The sequence below is a fragment of the Vulpes lagopus genome, chromosome 18 (assembly GCF_018345385.1).
Source record: "Vulpes lagopus strain Blue_001 chromosome 18, ASM1834538v1, whole genome shotgun sequence".
Lineage (NCBI taxonomy): Eukaryota > Metazoa > Chordata > Mammalia > Carnivora > Canidae > Vulpes > Vulpes lagopus.
Genome location: NC_054841.1, coordinates 9,951,840 through 9,964,422, shown reverse-complemented (window position 1 = coordinate 9,964,422; position 12,583 = coordinate 9,951,840). Strand labels below are relative to the sequence as shown.

Below are 12,583 nucleotides of genomic sequence, written 5' to 3'. Positions count from 1 at the left end.
ACAGGATTAGGACACCTCTGGAACCAACCCAAATAACACTGCCCTAAGGTTTTAAGAACCTCGCTTCCAATCACCTCCAGAACAGAGGGCCTTTAATCTGGAAGCGTGGATGACATCTGTTCAGTAGTAAAGAATGATTAGGGCAACTTTCTCCCCATTTCCTTCGCCTCCCTGACAAGGCCACCGCTCAACCCTAGCCCTAATTTCACCTTTCCGGCTGCACCTGGAGACGCTATTTGTACAAACCAGGCTTAATAAGGCCTGTCCTTAACTCGACACAGACGGCAACGTCTCTGAATGTCACATGTGTTTAGTGAACCTGCTTGCTTAGGGTAGAACTCTATTTTTAGCAAGCACCAAAAAAAAAAACCCCATGATACCATATCCCAGCACTTCGCTTGTCCCTCTTTGTTTACCAGGCTGTGTCCCACAGTGGCCCGGGGGCCAGGCAAGGGTAGGACCACATCTAATTGTCTCTACACCCCCACAGGGCCTGGCACAAAACCAGCATTTGGTGTGTGTTTGCTGAAAGAATGAGGTTTTAATTGTCCCCCGTGAATGGGTTGAGAGCAGGTGTTCCTAAGTGGAAGTGCAGGTGACAAGAGGGGATGGGCTCCAGCAGGGTCTGTGACTCTACCTGAAAATGGTATAAAAGGCACACAGAGGGCAGAAGGGGATGTGTTGGGGAGATGGGGCGTGCGGGAGTTATGCACATGTGCAGTGCACACATGCTCCTATGCTGTGTGTGCATATGGGGTCTGTGGCTTTCAGTGGCTGTGACCCCAACAGCTTAAGGACCACCAGAATTGACTCTACAAGCAAATGACCAGGAGTCTGAAAGGTCAATGCTGGTGCCATTTGCATTAGCTTACCAGGAACTGAAGGGAGGGATACACCAGACCCATTGAGGCCTACCAGAAATGATCACTCCCAATGGGTCAGTCCTGACAGTCCAGAGGAGATGTGGCACTTCTGGAGGTGGCCAGAATTCCCAGTATCCATCCATCTCACCCAGTGTTTTATACATTGGGAGGAGTAATAATTCATTTCATTGAATTCACAAGCACCCACAAAGGAATTAAAGTTCTAACTTGTCCACTGACAACCAACACACCTCTCTCCTCTCCACGATGAGCAGTAGCACTGGTCAGGACTTCCAGCTCTGTCCCCGTTGTCCCCGTTCTTTCTGTCACTTTTTTTCAACTGAGGGAGACAGCTAAGTATAGTAAGAGTCTACTTTGCATGCCTCTAAGCAAATAAATTTGAAAACCAAGGTAAATAAAAAAGATGATTTCTTAGAAAGATATGGCTTACCAAGATTGACTCTAGTAGACACAAAGTGCAAGCAGGCCAATTCCCATAGACACAATAGAGAAAACAATCAGAGAACCACCCCATAAAAAGGCACCAGGTCTGGATGGCTTCACAGGGAAATTCTATCACAGCTTTAGGAATGAGATAGTCCCAACAATACATACATTGTTCCTGAGCACAGAAAAGGAAAGAAATCCAAACTTAATAGCATACCAAAAAGGACATCACAAATACCACTCGTGATACTGCTGACAGGAATCTTAAATATTATCAGACACCAGCCCCACCACCTTAAGTGACCAAGTGGGGTTTAAACCAGGAGTTTCTCAACATTCGGAAGTCCGTTAGTATAAATCAGCATATAAAGAGATCTAAGAAGAGTAAAATCATTTTTCCATAGATCCTAAGGAGTCTATGACATAATACAACTCTCATCAAAACTCTCAAGAAAACAGTCAGGAGTAGATACTTCCTTGACATAATAAAATACATCCACTTCAATCCTAAAGCAGACACAGGAGGTATTCCTGCCAGGGTCAGAAACAAGGCAAGGGTGCCTACTATGTCCACTATTACACAGCAGGCTGCTGGAGGTATTATTAGTCAACACCATTGGACAAGAGGAAACCACAGGAGCACCATTAAAGGCTCTAGCTCAGTGAGGGCAGGGGCTGGGTCTCATTCTCTATTGTATCCCCAGGATCTAATACAATAGATGCTCAATAGTTAGCTGGATGAGTAAATGAATAATGGCTCATATTAACTGGCTATTAACAAAGCCAAGGGTTTAATAAAATGCTGGCAACAAATCACACTCTGTATTGATTTAAATAGATAAGAGGTGCCTGGGTGGCTCAGTCGGTCGAGCGACTCTTGATTTTGGATCAGATCATCTCAGGGTGGTGAGATCGAGGCCTGTGTTGGGCTCTGCACTGGGCATGGAGCCTGCTTAAAATGTTCACCCTCCCTCCACCCACCCCTTTCTCTCTCTCTGTCTCTCTCTCAAATAAATAAATAAATCTTAGATAAATAAATAGGTCAAGCCATTCAACAACAACCTTGTAAGATAAATACTATTATTTCAGCCATTTGACAGCTAAGCAAACCAAGGTCCAGAGAGGTTAAATGACTCATCCAAGATCACTCTGCTGGTAAATGTTTTAAACTCCAGTCTTGCCATGGCTGCCAGGCCCCTTACACACTGCTTTACATCTCTCTCCTCAGATAAGGGAATAGTGAACCCTCACACAGTAGTTAAGAATGTAGGCTCTGGAGCAAGACAGCCAGGTTCAGGTTTCAACTCTGCCATTTAACCGGCTCCGCTTTCCTGGGAAACTTTCTTCACCATTCCATGCCTCACTGACTCCTCTGTAAAATGAGGTGACCATAGTGCCCACCGGCTAGGGTTGGAGGGTTATGGCATGACTTAAAAAGCATCTGCTGCAACGCTATAGTTCCATAAAATGAGCATCCAACTTCCCCCAAATTTCTAAGGACCATCACCAAGTTCTGACAATTGTCCGACCCATTAGGGGGCCCTTTCCTTCCTTGACTTTTGCCAAGCTCACGCACAGAGTTAAGGGCAAACCTCACATGCACCACCAAAACACTGTCACCTGGGACAGAGCCCAATAGCAACCCAAAGACTAGTGCCAGTCCTTGGGGAGCTCCACCATGCAGAAGCAGAGGTGACCCCACTAACATCTGGGTAAGGCAGGGCCAGACCACATCTGGAAGAGCTCCTTTAACCTCCCCAGGCTCACAACACCGCTTCTCATCCTAAGCCACAATGTTTCTGTGCTGCTTACTTCCCAGCAAGGACTCATCATTTATAGATTCCAGAGCAAACTCCCCCACTTCATAAGGGGGACAGAGGGCCTGCACATAGAAACTTCTTTCCAAAGAGCCCAGTTTGGAAGGGAGGAATCTGACAAATACTTCCTTGGCCAAGTGGATCAAGGTCCATATCAACATTGATCAAGTTGATAATAGGTACCCTTGATAAGATGTGATGGACATTGTCACTTCAGCTGCATGCTCTTCATCCCCAGAACCTATAGCCCCAGTCTTTCCATGAGGGAAATGTCAGAAAGACCCTAACCGAGGCCCATTCTACAGTATACCTAGCCAGTGCTCCTTAAAACTGGCAAGCTCATAAAATACAAAGACGGCATGGACTCTAGTTCATAATAATGCATCAATACTAGTTCCTGAATGATAGTAAGTATACCCATACTAATATAATGTTAATAAAATAGGGACCTGGGTGCTCAGTATATGGCAACTCCCTATGCTGTCTTTACAACTTTTCTGTGAACCTAAAACTGTTCCAAAAAAATAAGGTGTTTTTTTTTTTAAATGATTCCAGGGCTTTCACTGTGGCCATTTAGACACCCATCTGGCGGCCACCAAGCACCACTTGCCAAGAAAAACTATAAAAAGCACCTCCCATCAGATTTGGCTTGGAAACTATTTCCCCGGAAAGCTCCCCTGTGCAAAAAAAAAAGAAAGAAAGAAAAAAAAAGTTAGCTGATTGTGAATCTGGGAGGGGTGTCAGTATTAGTTCTCTGTAAAACATGACTTTAATCTTAACAAACAAAGACCACGGATGGTAAAGGATCCTTAAAGGGATCGTTTGCAGATTCTTAATTGTATCTTTTCAAAGCGAAGGATGGCCTCCAGATTGCAACTTGAGAAGACTGGTCTCTTAGGCTGGCTAATCATTTCCATCTCCAGCCAAAATACAGAATAATTTACTAATTCCCATCTTCACTTGGCAACCAAGCCAAAGCAAGCCCCTCACCTAACGCGGCCTGTGAGGATGGCCAGGGAAGGAAAGTTAAAACTTCTCATTCACCTGCCATACACAGCATCTCTGGGAAGTACCAAACCCCCAAATATCTGTGTAAAGGCCTCCTACACAAACCAGCCGGCACAACCCCTTCCTGCGCTCCGGATGCGGCCAAGCCCGAGTGCATCTGGAAGTTACCAACAGGCCTGCCCCTGAGGCTTCAACAAGCATTGGCTGGGCTGGGCTGTCAAAATCAGGAAGCCCGGTCGGGGGTTTTTTTGTTGTTGTTTTTTCCAAGACAACCTGCTAACCAGAAAAATACAGTGAAGTTGGGCATGCGACCTCCTCCTCCTCCTTCTGACAAATGCTCCTGTTAACCACGTGAAGTGATGGCCCGGCCTGGGGAAGTCCCCAGCCACCCAGGGCACCTGAAGGCAGACACTGACAGGTCGTTGGGGCAGAGATGGGCTGCTTCTTCCTGAATCCACAGGCCAGCCTTTCCCTCCCCCCCCAAAAAAAACCCCACATTCCACTACGACCATGGGGTAGGGGGTCACATAACAAAGCTCAGACTGATCCATTTGGGGTGATTCACAAAGGCAGCAGCAGAACCCAGGGAAGAAATGGGCTGGCTTCCTAACAGCGAGGTCAGACCACGCTCCGGCATCAGACACAGACAAACAACCTCTTCACGAGTTTCGCCACCGCCTGTGCGACAAACCCAGCTCACAGGCGGTGCTGTCTGGAGACAGGAGGCTCAGTGACACCTGGGCTCCGTGGTAACCTTTGGGCCCCCCGGTTCCCTCCCTACTACCATCTTTGGCCTCCTCACCTCCTCCCTCCAGAGCAAGTCCGGCCCTTCCTTGCCCCCTCGGAGCACCCTGCGGCCGGGCAGAGCCAGCTGAGGCCCGGGCCACCTTTTGCTTTGCTCCCAGGGACCCTCAGGGAGAAGTCACCAGTCCCTGGAGGCTGACGCCCTACTGGGCAAGACAGGGCCTACCGCCCCCTAAGGGTGGCAGCAGTCCCGGAGCCTCATGCCCTCCACCCCTCCCGCCCTCATCAGCCCCCCGGCCGGGAAGTGTGACATCGGGAGCAAAGAGGCGCCGCCCGCCCGGTGCCCCGTCCGCAGGCCAAGCCCCCGCCCCGGCTCCGGGGAGGCAGGGGGGGCCCGGCCGGGAGGAGCCTCCACCGACCTTCGATGGGGTTCAAATACTCATAGTCGAAGAGGATGGAGAAGTCGAACTCGTCCTGGGGGCTGCCCCCGGGCTCGTGACCTGGGGCGCCCCCGCCGTCGGGGTCCGGCTGCCGCTCCGGGGCGTCCATGCTCGCGGGCGGCGGGGGGCGGCGGGGGGCGGCGGGGGGCGGCGGGGCCGGGGGCGAGCGCGGCGGCCTGCTGGGCCCCTGGCGGGGCGGGGGCGGCGGGGCCTGTCCTCGCGGGGCGGCGCGGGCGCAGCGGGTCCTGGACGCGCCCGGAGCTGAGCGGCGGCGGCGGCGGCTTCCTGCTCCGAGGCACCTGCTGCAGCCGCCGCGGGGAGGCGGGGCCGGGCCGGCCGGGCCGGCGGGGCGGGGCGGGGCCGCGACCGGGGCGCGGGGAGGGCGGGGCGGGGCGGGGCGGGGGAGGCGGCCCGGCGGGCGCCCGGGAGGAAGGAGGCCCCCCCCCGGCAGCACGCGCCCTGGTCCCCTCCGCCGGGCACTCCGGGGCCGCGGGGGAGGCTGCGGGCCTGCGGGACCCGGACCCAGACCGGGGGCGGGGGGGGGACAGGGGGGGGTAGTTTTGCCCTTCGTCATCAGCTGATCCCCTTCTTGTCCCTCCTCTCTTCTCTGCGGGGAGGTGAGCATGGGGGGGACCCACTCCCTTCCCCTGCACACCGTGTCTCCAGGTGTCTCTGCGTGCCCACAGCTGTGGCATGATCTTTGTTTCACCTGCAGTTGGCTCACCTGTATACCCCCTGAAAGCAGTTTCCCCAGTTTCCCAGGACGTGGAGGTGGGGGGGTGGGGGGGAAGAATCCTAGATACTCTAGAGCACAAGCCCCCACCTTACAGCTGGACCCCTCCGGCCGACCTAGCACGTGCCTGGCGCCAGGGCCCCAGCATGGACCTGACACCGATGCTCCTCCCGGGAAGCTCAGGTTGGGGCTAGGGGCAGGCGTGGAGGTGATCAACAAGAGAAGAAAGGTCGGGATCCCTGGGTGGCGCAGCGGTTTGGCGCCTGCCTTTGGCCCAGGGCGCCATCCTGGAGACCCGGGATCAAAACCCACATCGGGCTCCTGCTTTTCTCTCTGCCTCTCTCTCTCTCTCTCTCTCTCTCTCTCTCTCTCTCTCTCTCGCTCTGTGACTATCATGAATAAATAAAAAATTAAAAAAAAAAAAAAGAAGAAAGGTCATCTTGAACAGTGTCGGGAGGGAACCACCAGGGGTCTGGGCAAGGACTGGCAGCTGGGGAGGCTTTATTCTCTGCGGCGGTCACCACCTCTCCGGGGACAGTGGTGACAGGTGGATGAACCTAACTGATCTGGGGGAAGAGAGTTCTGGCAGTGGGGGAACCACAGGGAAGCTAAAGCCAGAAGGGGTTCAGTGTGTTGGAGAGGTTGGCTGGTAACAAGTCCACCTGGACACTTGTTAAATACACAGACCCCCAGGCCTCTCCCTGGAGGTTCTGATTCCGTAAGTCTGGAGCAGAGGCTCAGTGATGCGTTTTGTTTTTTTTTTAAGTGCCCAAGTTGAATGCTGTGAACAGGTACATTTGAGGAACACTGTGTAAGAACCCAGTACCACCATCACCACCCCATAAAACACGTCCAGGGGGCTTGGACCAAGTTAGCTGAAGTCAGAAGACTCCCAGAGGCAGTAAAGGAGATGAGAACAGAGGTCTTCAACCCTAACAACATGTCAGAATCACCTGGAACACTTTTTCAATGCCTATGCCTAGGCTTCAATCCAACCTCTAGGGAACCAGAACATTCAAAGGTTGTTTTGTTTTGTTTTGTTTTGTTTTGTTTTGTTTTGTTTTTAATGACCTCAGATGAATCTAAAGTGTATGCAGTGTTGAGAATCTCTGGATCAGAGATTAGGTGGGAAAGTTCCTAGGATTCCCAGAAAACCACAACTTGACCTCACGTGGAAGTGACTCAAATCCTTCTCCACGTGCTAGGAAGAACAGTGAATGTGCATCCTTCAGGGGGAGCCATCTCTGCTCCATTAGAGGATTGGTGCAAAGCTAGGGATCATCGTTCATTCCAGATATTTGCTGAGCACCTCCAGGTACCTGACACTGCTACAGATCTTGGAGATGCAGCCATCAATAGGACAGCATCTCTACCCTTATCATGCTTATATCCTGGAAGCAAAGAGACACAGCAATGAATAGGGTTTTCCAAATTGTACTTAGACCAGTGGTTCTTAACCCCAGCTATGCTTTAGAATCACCTGGAGAGCTGTTTAAAAATTCAATGGCTGGGCCCCACCAAAGACCAGTTATAATCAGAATGTTTGAACATAGGGCCTGGGCATCAGGATTTTGTAAAAGCTCCCTAGATGCTTCCAATGGGTGGCCAGGGATGGGAAACATTAATTTAGACTCTCACTTCATTTCAAGGGACCCAGCCTGGCTCAGGACTCACCAACTTTCAGAGTCTTAGGAAGTACTTTCTGGTTGTCAGAGCAGAAAACTATCCTCTTCTTTGATTCCTAACCATAAGCACAGTGACACTGGGTGTAACCAACCAACATCTTAGGGTAGCTTAAAATGTAGATGGAGGAGGGGGGAGTGATGATGACCCAGACTGCGACATTTAGAGCCAAGCATCTAGAAGAAGACGAGTGTTCTTGGGTCCTTATGACAGGACTCAAAGGCGAGACCCTGACTTTATTTATTTATTTATTTATTTATTTATTTATTTATTTATTCTGTGGTCAGAGATAAATAAAGGAACCAGCTTGCCCTTATGCTGTAGAAAAAGGAAGGGCTGGTGTCACCCTCACATGTCATCTCCCACCCATAATGATTAAATGCCTCTAATCTAGTGGATACCTGTGGATTTTGCCTACCTGGATTCATTCCCTGCTTCTGATCAAAACATCCTAGCGTGTTCCTTTGGGAATCTACTCTTGACACAATTTTGGCAAAACTATCAACCCAGTTGTCCCACCCTTCCCTGGCAAAGAAGTGGGTGAATGACCCACACTTGACTAGAGAATTTTATCTCCTCTAGCCTATGAGACCTACTAAGGCAGTGGTCATGACTACCTCATTCATACACAGCTTTGTGCCCAGCAATGTGTGGATGGATAGATGGATGGATGAATGGATGAGTGGGTGTTTGCATGGATGCGTGGATGGATGGGAGAGTGTGTTTGGATTAATCAATGGATGCATACATAGAATAGTTCAGTTGATCAATCAATGGAAGAGTAGATGTTTGGATAATAGTAGATGGATCGATCAATGGCTCAGTGGAGAAGTGGATGTTTGGATGGAGGAATGGATGGGAGGGTCGGAAAAAGAGAGTTTAACTGTCCTGCATGTATAAGTACCTTAGTTTTTTTTAAGGGTCCTCCTCCCTGAGGCTTACTCTGGCCACCCAATTGTTAAGGCAAGAACCTCAGTCGTTACCCAAACAACATCCTCTTGAGATACCCAATAAGATGAGATATGAAGGGAAAGCCCTTAACAACTGACAAAGGACAGCAAACACTTCAGGCTTAGGAAGAGTGGCTCAGGACATTCGAAATTAAGACTCTAACTGCCTTGAGGCGCCTGGGTGGCTCAGTTCACTGAGCATCTGACTCTCAATTTTTGCTCAGGTCATGATCCCAGGGTCCTGGGAATAAGCCCCGTGTTAGGCTCCCCATTCAGCAGGAAGTCTGCTTGTCCCTCTCCCTCTGCCCCACCCCATGCTCACAAGCTCTTTCTCTCTCTCTCTCTCTCCCCCTAAAATAAATAAATTCTAAAAAAAAAAAAAAAATTTAAATTAAAAAAAGACTCTAAGTACTTTAGCTGTTCCTCTGAACAGTGGATGTATTTTGTTTAAGGCTTCTAAGGTTTGGAATCTGCACCCAAACAATCAGAGTTCTCTAAAGGGAATAGGTTCAGACTAGATCCTGACCCAAAACAGTTTCTGCTGGAGCAGTGAGAAGTGAGAGGCTTTTCTTCTTGGAGGGCCACCTAGAAGGTGGGGGTTTGGGTTGAGGAGAAGACACATTTGCAATTCCAAAATAAATAATTTGTGCTCTTAGGAGCAAGGACTAGGAGCAGAATGTATGACCTTTGTGCATTCAGTGGCCATCTGGGGGAGGGAGGGGTGGGCAGGGGGATGGAGGCCCTGACAGGGTAGCTCTGTCAACCTTCTTTCTGCCCCGTGGCTGACCTCCTTGAAGAGGCCCTGGCGTCTTCATTTTTTCTCCAGCCTTGACAACAAAAGTGCAAGGGGAAGCCAGCGAAGCCCCTGAGAGCCTGAAACTTATAGCATGCATTGATATTGCCTGGCCCTGCTCCAGGAATTCAACTCACTTCAACAAGCATTTACCCGAATGTATACTTGCCGACTGAGGTAAGCACCGTGAAGAAAAGAAGAAGGTGCTACAGAGCTCATATCAAAGAAACCTGATATAGATAGGGAGTTCAGGGAAGGCTTCCCTAGGAGGTGAGGTTTTAGCAGAGACCAAAGAGTTGCCAAGAAGTTGCCAAGGAAATACTGAGGGGAAGAACTAACAGCCAGATGGGGAAAGTATGTGCAAAGGCCCTGAGGCAGGAGGAAGTATGAAGTGTTGGTGGGACCGAAGGAAGACTGGAGGGGCAGATGCTCACGGACCTGAAGAAGGTGTAAGGTAAGGCTGGGAGGTAAGTGGGGACCATGGGGAGAATTCAGGACCTAAGAGCAATGACGACAACCGAACCGTATCAGGAAGTGCGCGACAAGATCATATCGGAGTTTCTAAACAATTGCTTGGGTCCTGTGTGGAGAGGAAACTGCAGGCTATAAAGGCTGAAGTGGGAAGAATGTTTAGGAATCACCTGTAGCCGCGTGGGCGAGGGGTACTGGGAACGGGGACTTCAGTGACTGCGTTGAAAACAGCAGCAGCGCACAAAAGACACGCGTGTGTACCCTTGTCCTTGACCCGCCCTTGACATCTCTTTTCCTCTTCTAGGCTTCCCCTTAAAATGCAGCACAATTCGATTCCACCCGAATGTGAGTATCAGAGGAGCGCTGGCCCCCGGGCCCTGCATCCTGACGCCCATTCAGGTGGGCCCTGCAGGGACCCACTACGCACAGCTCTGCCCTTCGTCCCACCTTCTGGAGGAAGCAGCCAGGACCTCTCCCCTTACATCTGGGGGCAGGTGTCCAGCTGCCAAGCCGACAGCATCCCCAAGTCTCCCAACCAAGCCCTGCGACCCTCGGCACCCTCTCTGCTCCCACTCAAATACCACCTGCCCCGACCCGCCACCGTCCGTCCAGTTCTCTGCCCACATCCGAGGAGTAGTCCGTGATCCCTCTCATTTTCTCACACCCACAGGCAACCCCGCAGCAAATGTAGGCATCTCTATCCTCAACGTGTAACCTGGACCCAACCGTCTCTCACTGACTTCACGGCTCTTCCTCCCGCCCCAACCACCCACTTCCCCAGATGACTGCAGGCGCCTCCTCCCCGGCCTTGCTACTTCCACTTTTGCACAGAGCAGCCCTGGGCATCCTTTCAGACCTGAGTCCTCCTGTGGCTTCCCATTAAGTCTAGAATTAAATACAAACCCTGCAAGACCCTGGATGAGCTGCCCCCCTGCACCCCTCCCTTTGACTATCATCTCTCGCCATCCTCCCCTTCTCTCACTCCTTCCTGCCACCCCGCTCATCACCCTGTTCCTTGAGAATGCCACGCACAGCCTCACCTCCGGGCCTCCGCACCTCCTGCTCCTGTTGCTATTTGCCCGGCCACCCTCTCACTTTGTTCACGCCCCAGCTCAACTGTCACCTCCTCAGAGTGACCTCCCATGACGACCCCCTGGTCTGCTCTGTGGGTGCACCCAACTTTGCATCCTCCCCGGCCTTCACCTCCACAGTGTGTTGTACTCCTCTGTGTGTCTGTTCATCCGTCGACTGCTTGTTCTCACTTGAATGTAAGCCCCACAGGGGCAAGGATGTGTGTCTGCTTTGTTCACTGGCATATCTGGGGTTGTCAGATTTAGCAGATGAAAAATACAGGACTTAGGCGTCTGTTAAATTTGGCGTTTAGACGAACAACAAATATTTTTAGTCTAAGTATGTTCCGTATATTATATGGGACACATTTAAGCTAAAAATGATTCATTGTTTGAGATTCAAAGTTACCTGGGCACCCTGTATTTCTGTCTGGCGACTCTGGCTGTATCCCCAGGTCCTAGAATAGTACCCAGCACGTGGCAGCTAGTCAGTGAGAGGCAGCTAAAGGAATGAGGGAAGGAAGGGTGCCCAGCAGAGCTTCCCCCTACCCTGCCCCGAGAGACCAATCCACCCTGAGCCTGTACCAGGAGGAGCCCCTGGGTCCCCGCTTTCCTCAGTTTAACGAGACTCATTGGGGATATCCTAAAACCTGATGTTTTGCACAACTGGGGGCCCAGCCTCCAGCGTGGTTATAATACCTGTAATCATTTTTATATAAAAACATTTCATCTGACTCAGTGGCTTCAGGGAACTTCTGCCTATACATGTTTTTATTTTAAAAATAAGAGAGAGAAAAAGGAAGAAAGAAGAAAAAAATACTTCTAGACTATATGTCCTGTAATAGAAAATACGTGCTTGGGTTATTGTAATAAGACTGGTACGTTTGAATCCCATCACCACTGCCCCTACCGCTGACCTCCCTGAAGGTCAATGGCACCCACAGGTCTGAAAATATAGATGTTTGGCCAAGGTTGGGGTCACCTTGTGGTCCAGTATGGAACGTCCCAGAGCTGGGAGGCCCAGGACCCAATCCAAGTTCTTCCCCTAACTCATCCTGCAACCTTTAAGCAAGTCACCTGGCCTTCCTGTGCCTCAGTTTCTCCATCTGTAATATGGGGGGATGAACTGGGTCATCCAATTCATTTGACACTCACCCGAGTGGCATCCAGGGTCATCTTCATGGGTGTGCGACCTGCACAAGCACACAGGTCCCTGTGCTTGGAAGGACCCCATGCTTGGTTCAATGCTCTGCTGTCCTAAGATTCTTTTTTTTTTTTTTAAGATTTTATTTATTTATTCATGAGAGAGACAGAGAGAGAGAGGCAGAGACACAGGCAGAGGGATAAGCAGGCTCCACACAGGGAGCCTGATGTGGGACTCAATCCCGGGACTCCAGGATCACACCCTAAGCATGAAGGCAGACGCTTAATCGCTGAGCCACCCAGGCATCCCTGTCTTAAGATTCTTAATTTTTGAACATGGGGCTGCATGCACACTTTCACTTTGTCCCGAGGCCTACAAGTGACCTAGCGAGGCATGATGGAAGGACACAACGTGTAAGTC

The 12,583-nt window shown here is 50.7% G+C and overlaps 1 protein-coding gene across 7 annotated transcripts in view; it reads right to left on the bottom strand.

Annotated features, from left to right (window-relative positions):
• The window catches only part of NFATC2 (nuclear factor of activated T cells 2), a 161,552-nt gene that overhangs the window by 138,876 nt on the left and 10,093 nt on the right, over window positions 1–12,583 (bottom strand). For 4 of the 7 annotated variants that reach the window (XM_041733056.1, XM_041733057.1, XM_041733055.1 and 1 more), the window contains exon 1: window positions 5,299–5,486. The exons of 2 other annotated variants lie outside the window; for them this stretch is intronic. In XM_041733056.1, the coding sequence (XP_041588990.1) occupies window positions 5,299–5,428 (130 nt within the window). In that variant the 5' untranslated portion in view covers window positions 5,429–5,486. Of the gene's footprint in view, window positions 1–5,298; window positions 5,487–12,583 lie in introns of those variants that run through there. One more of the 7 variants, XM_041733061.1, reaches the window with a different exon arrangement.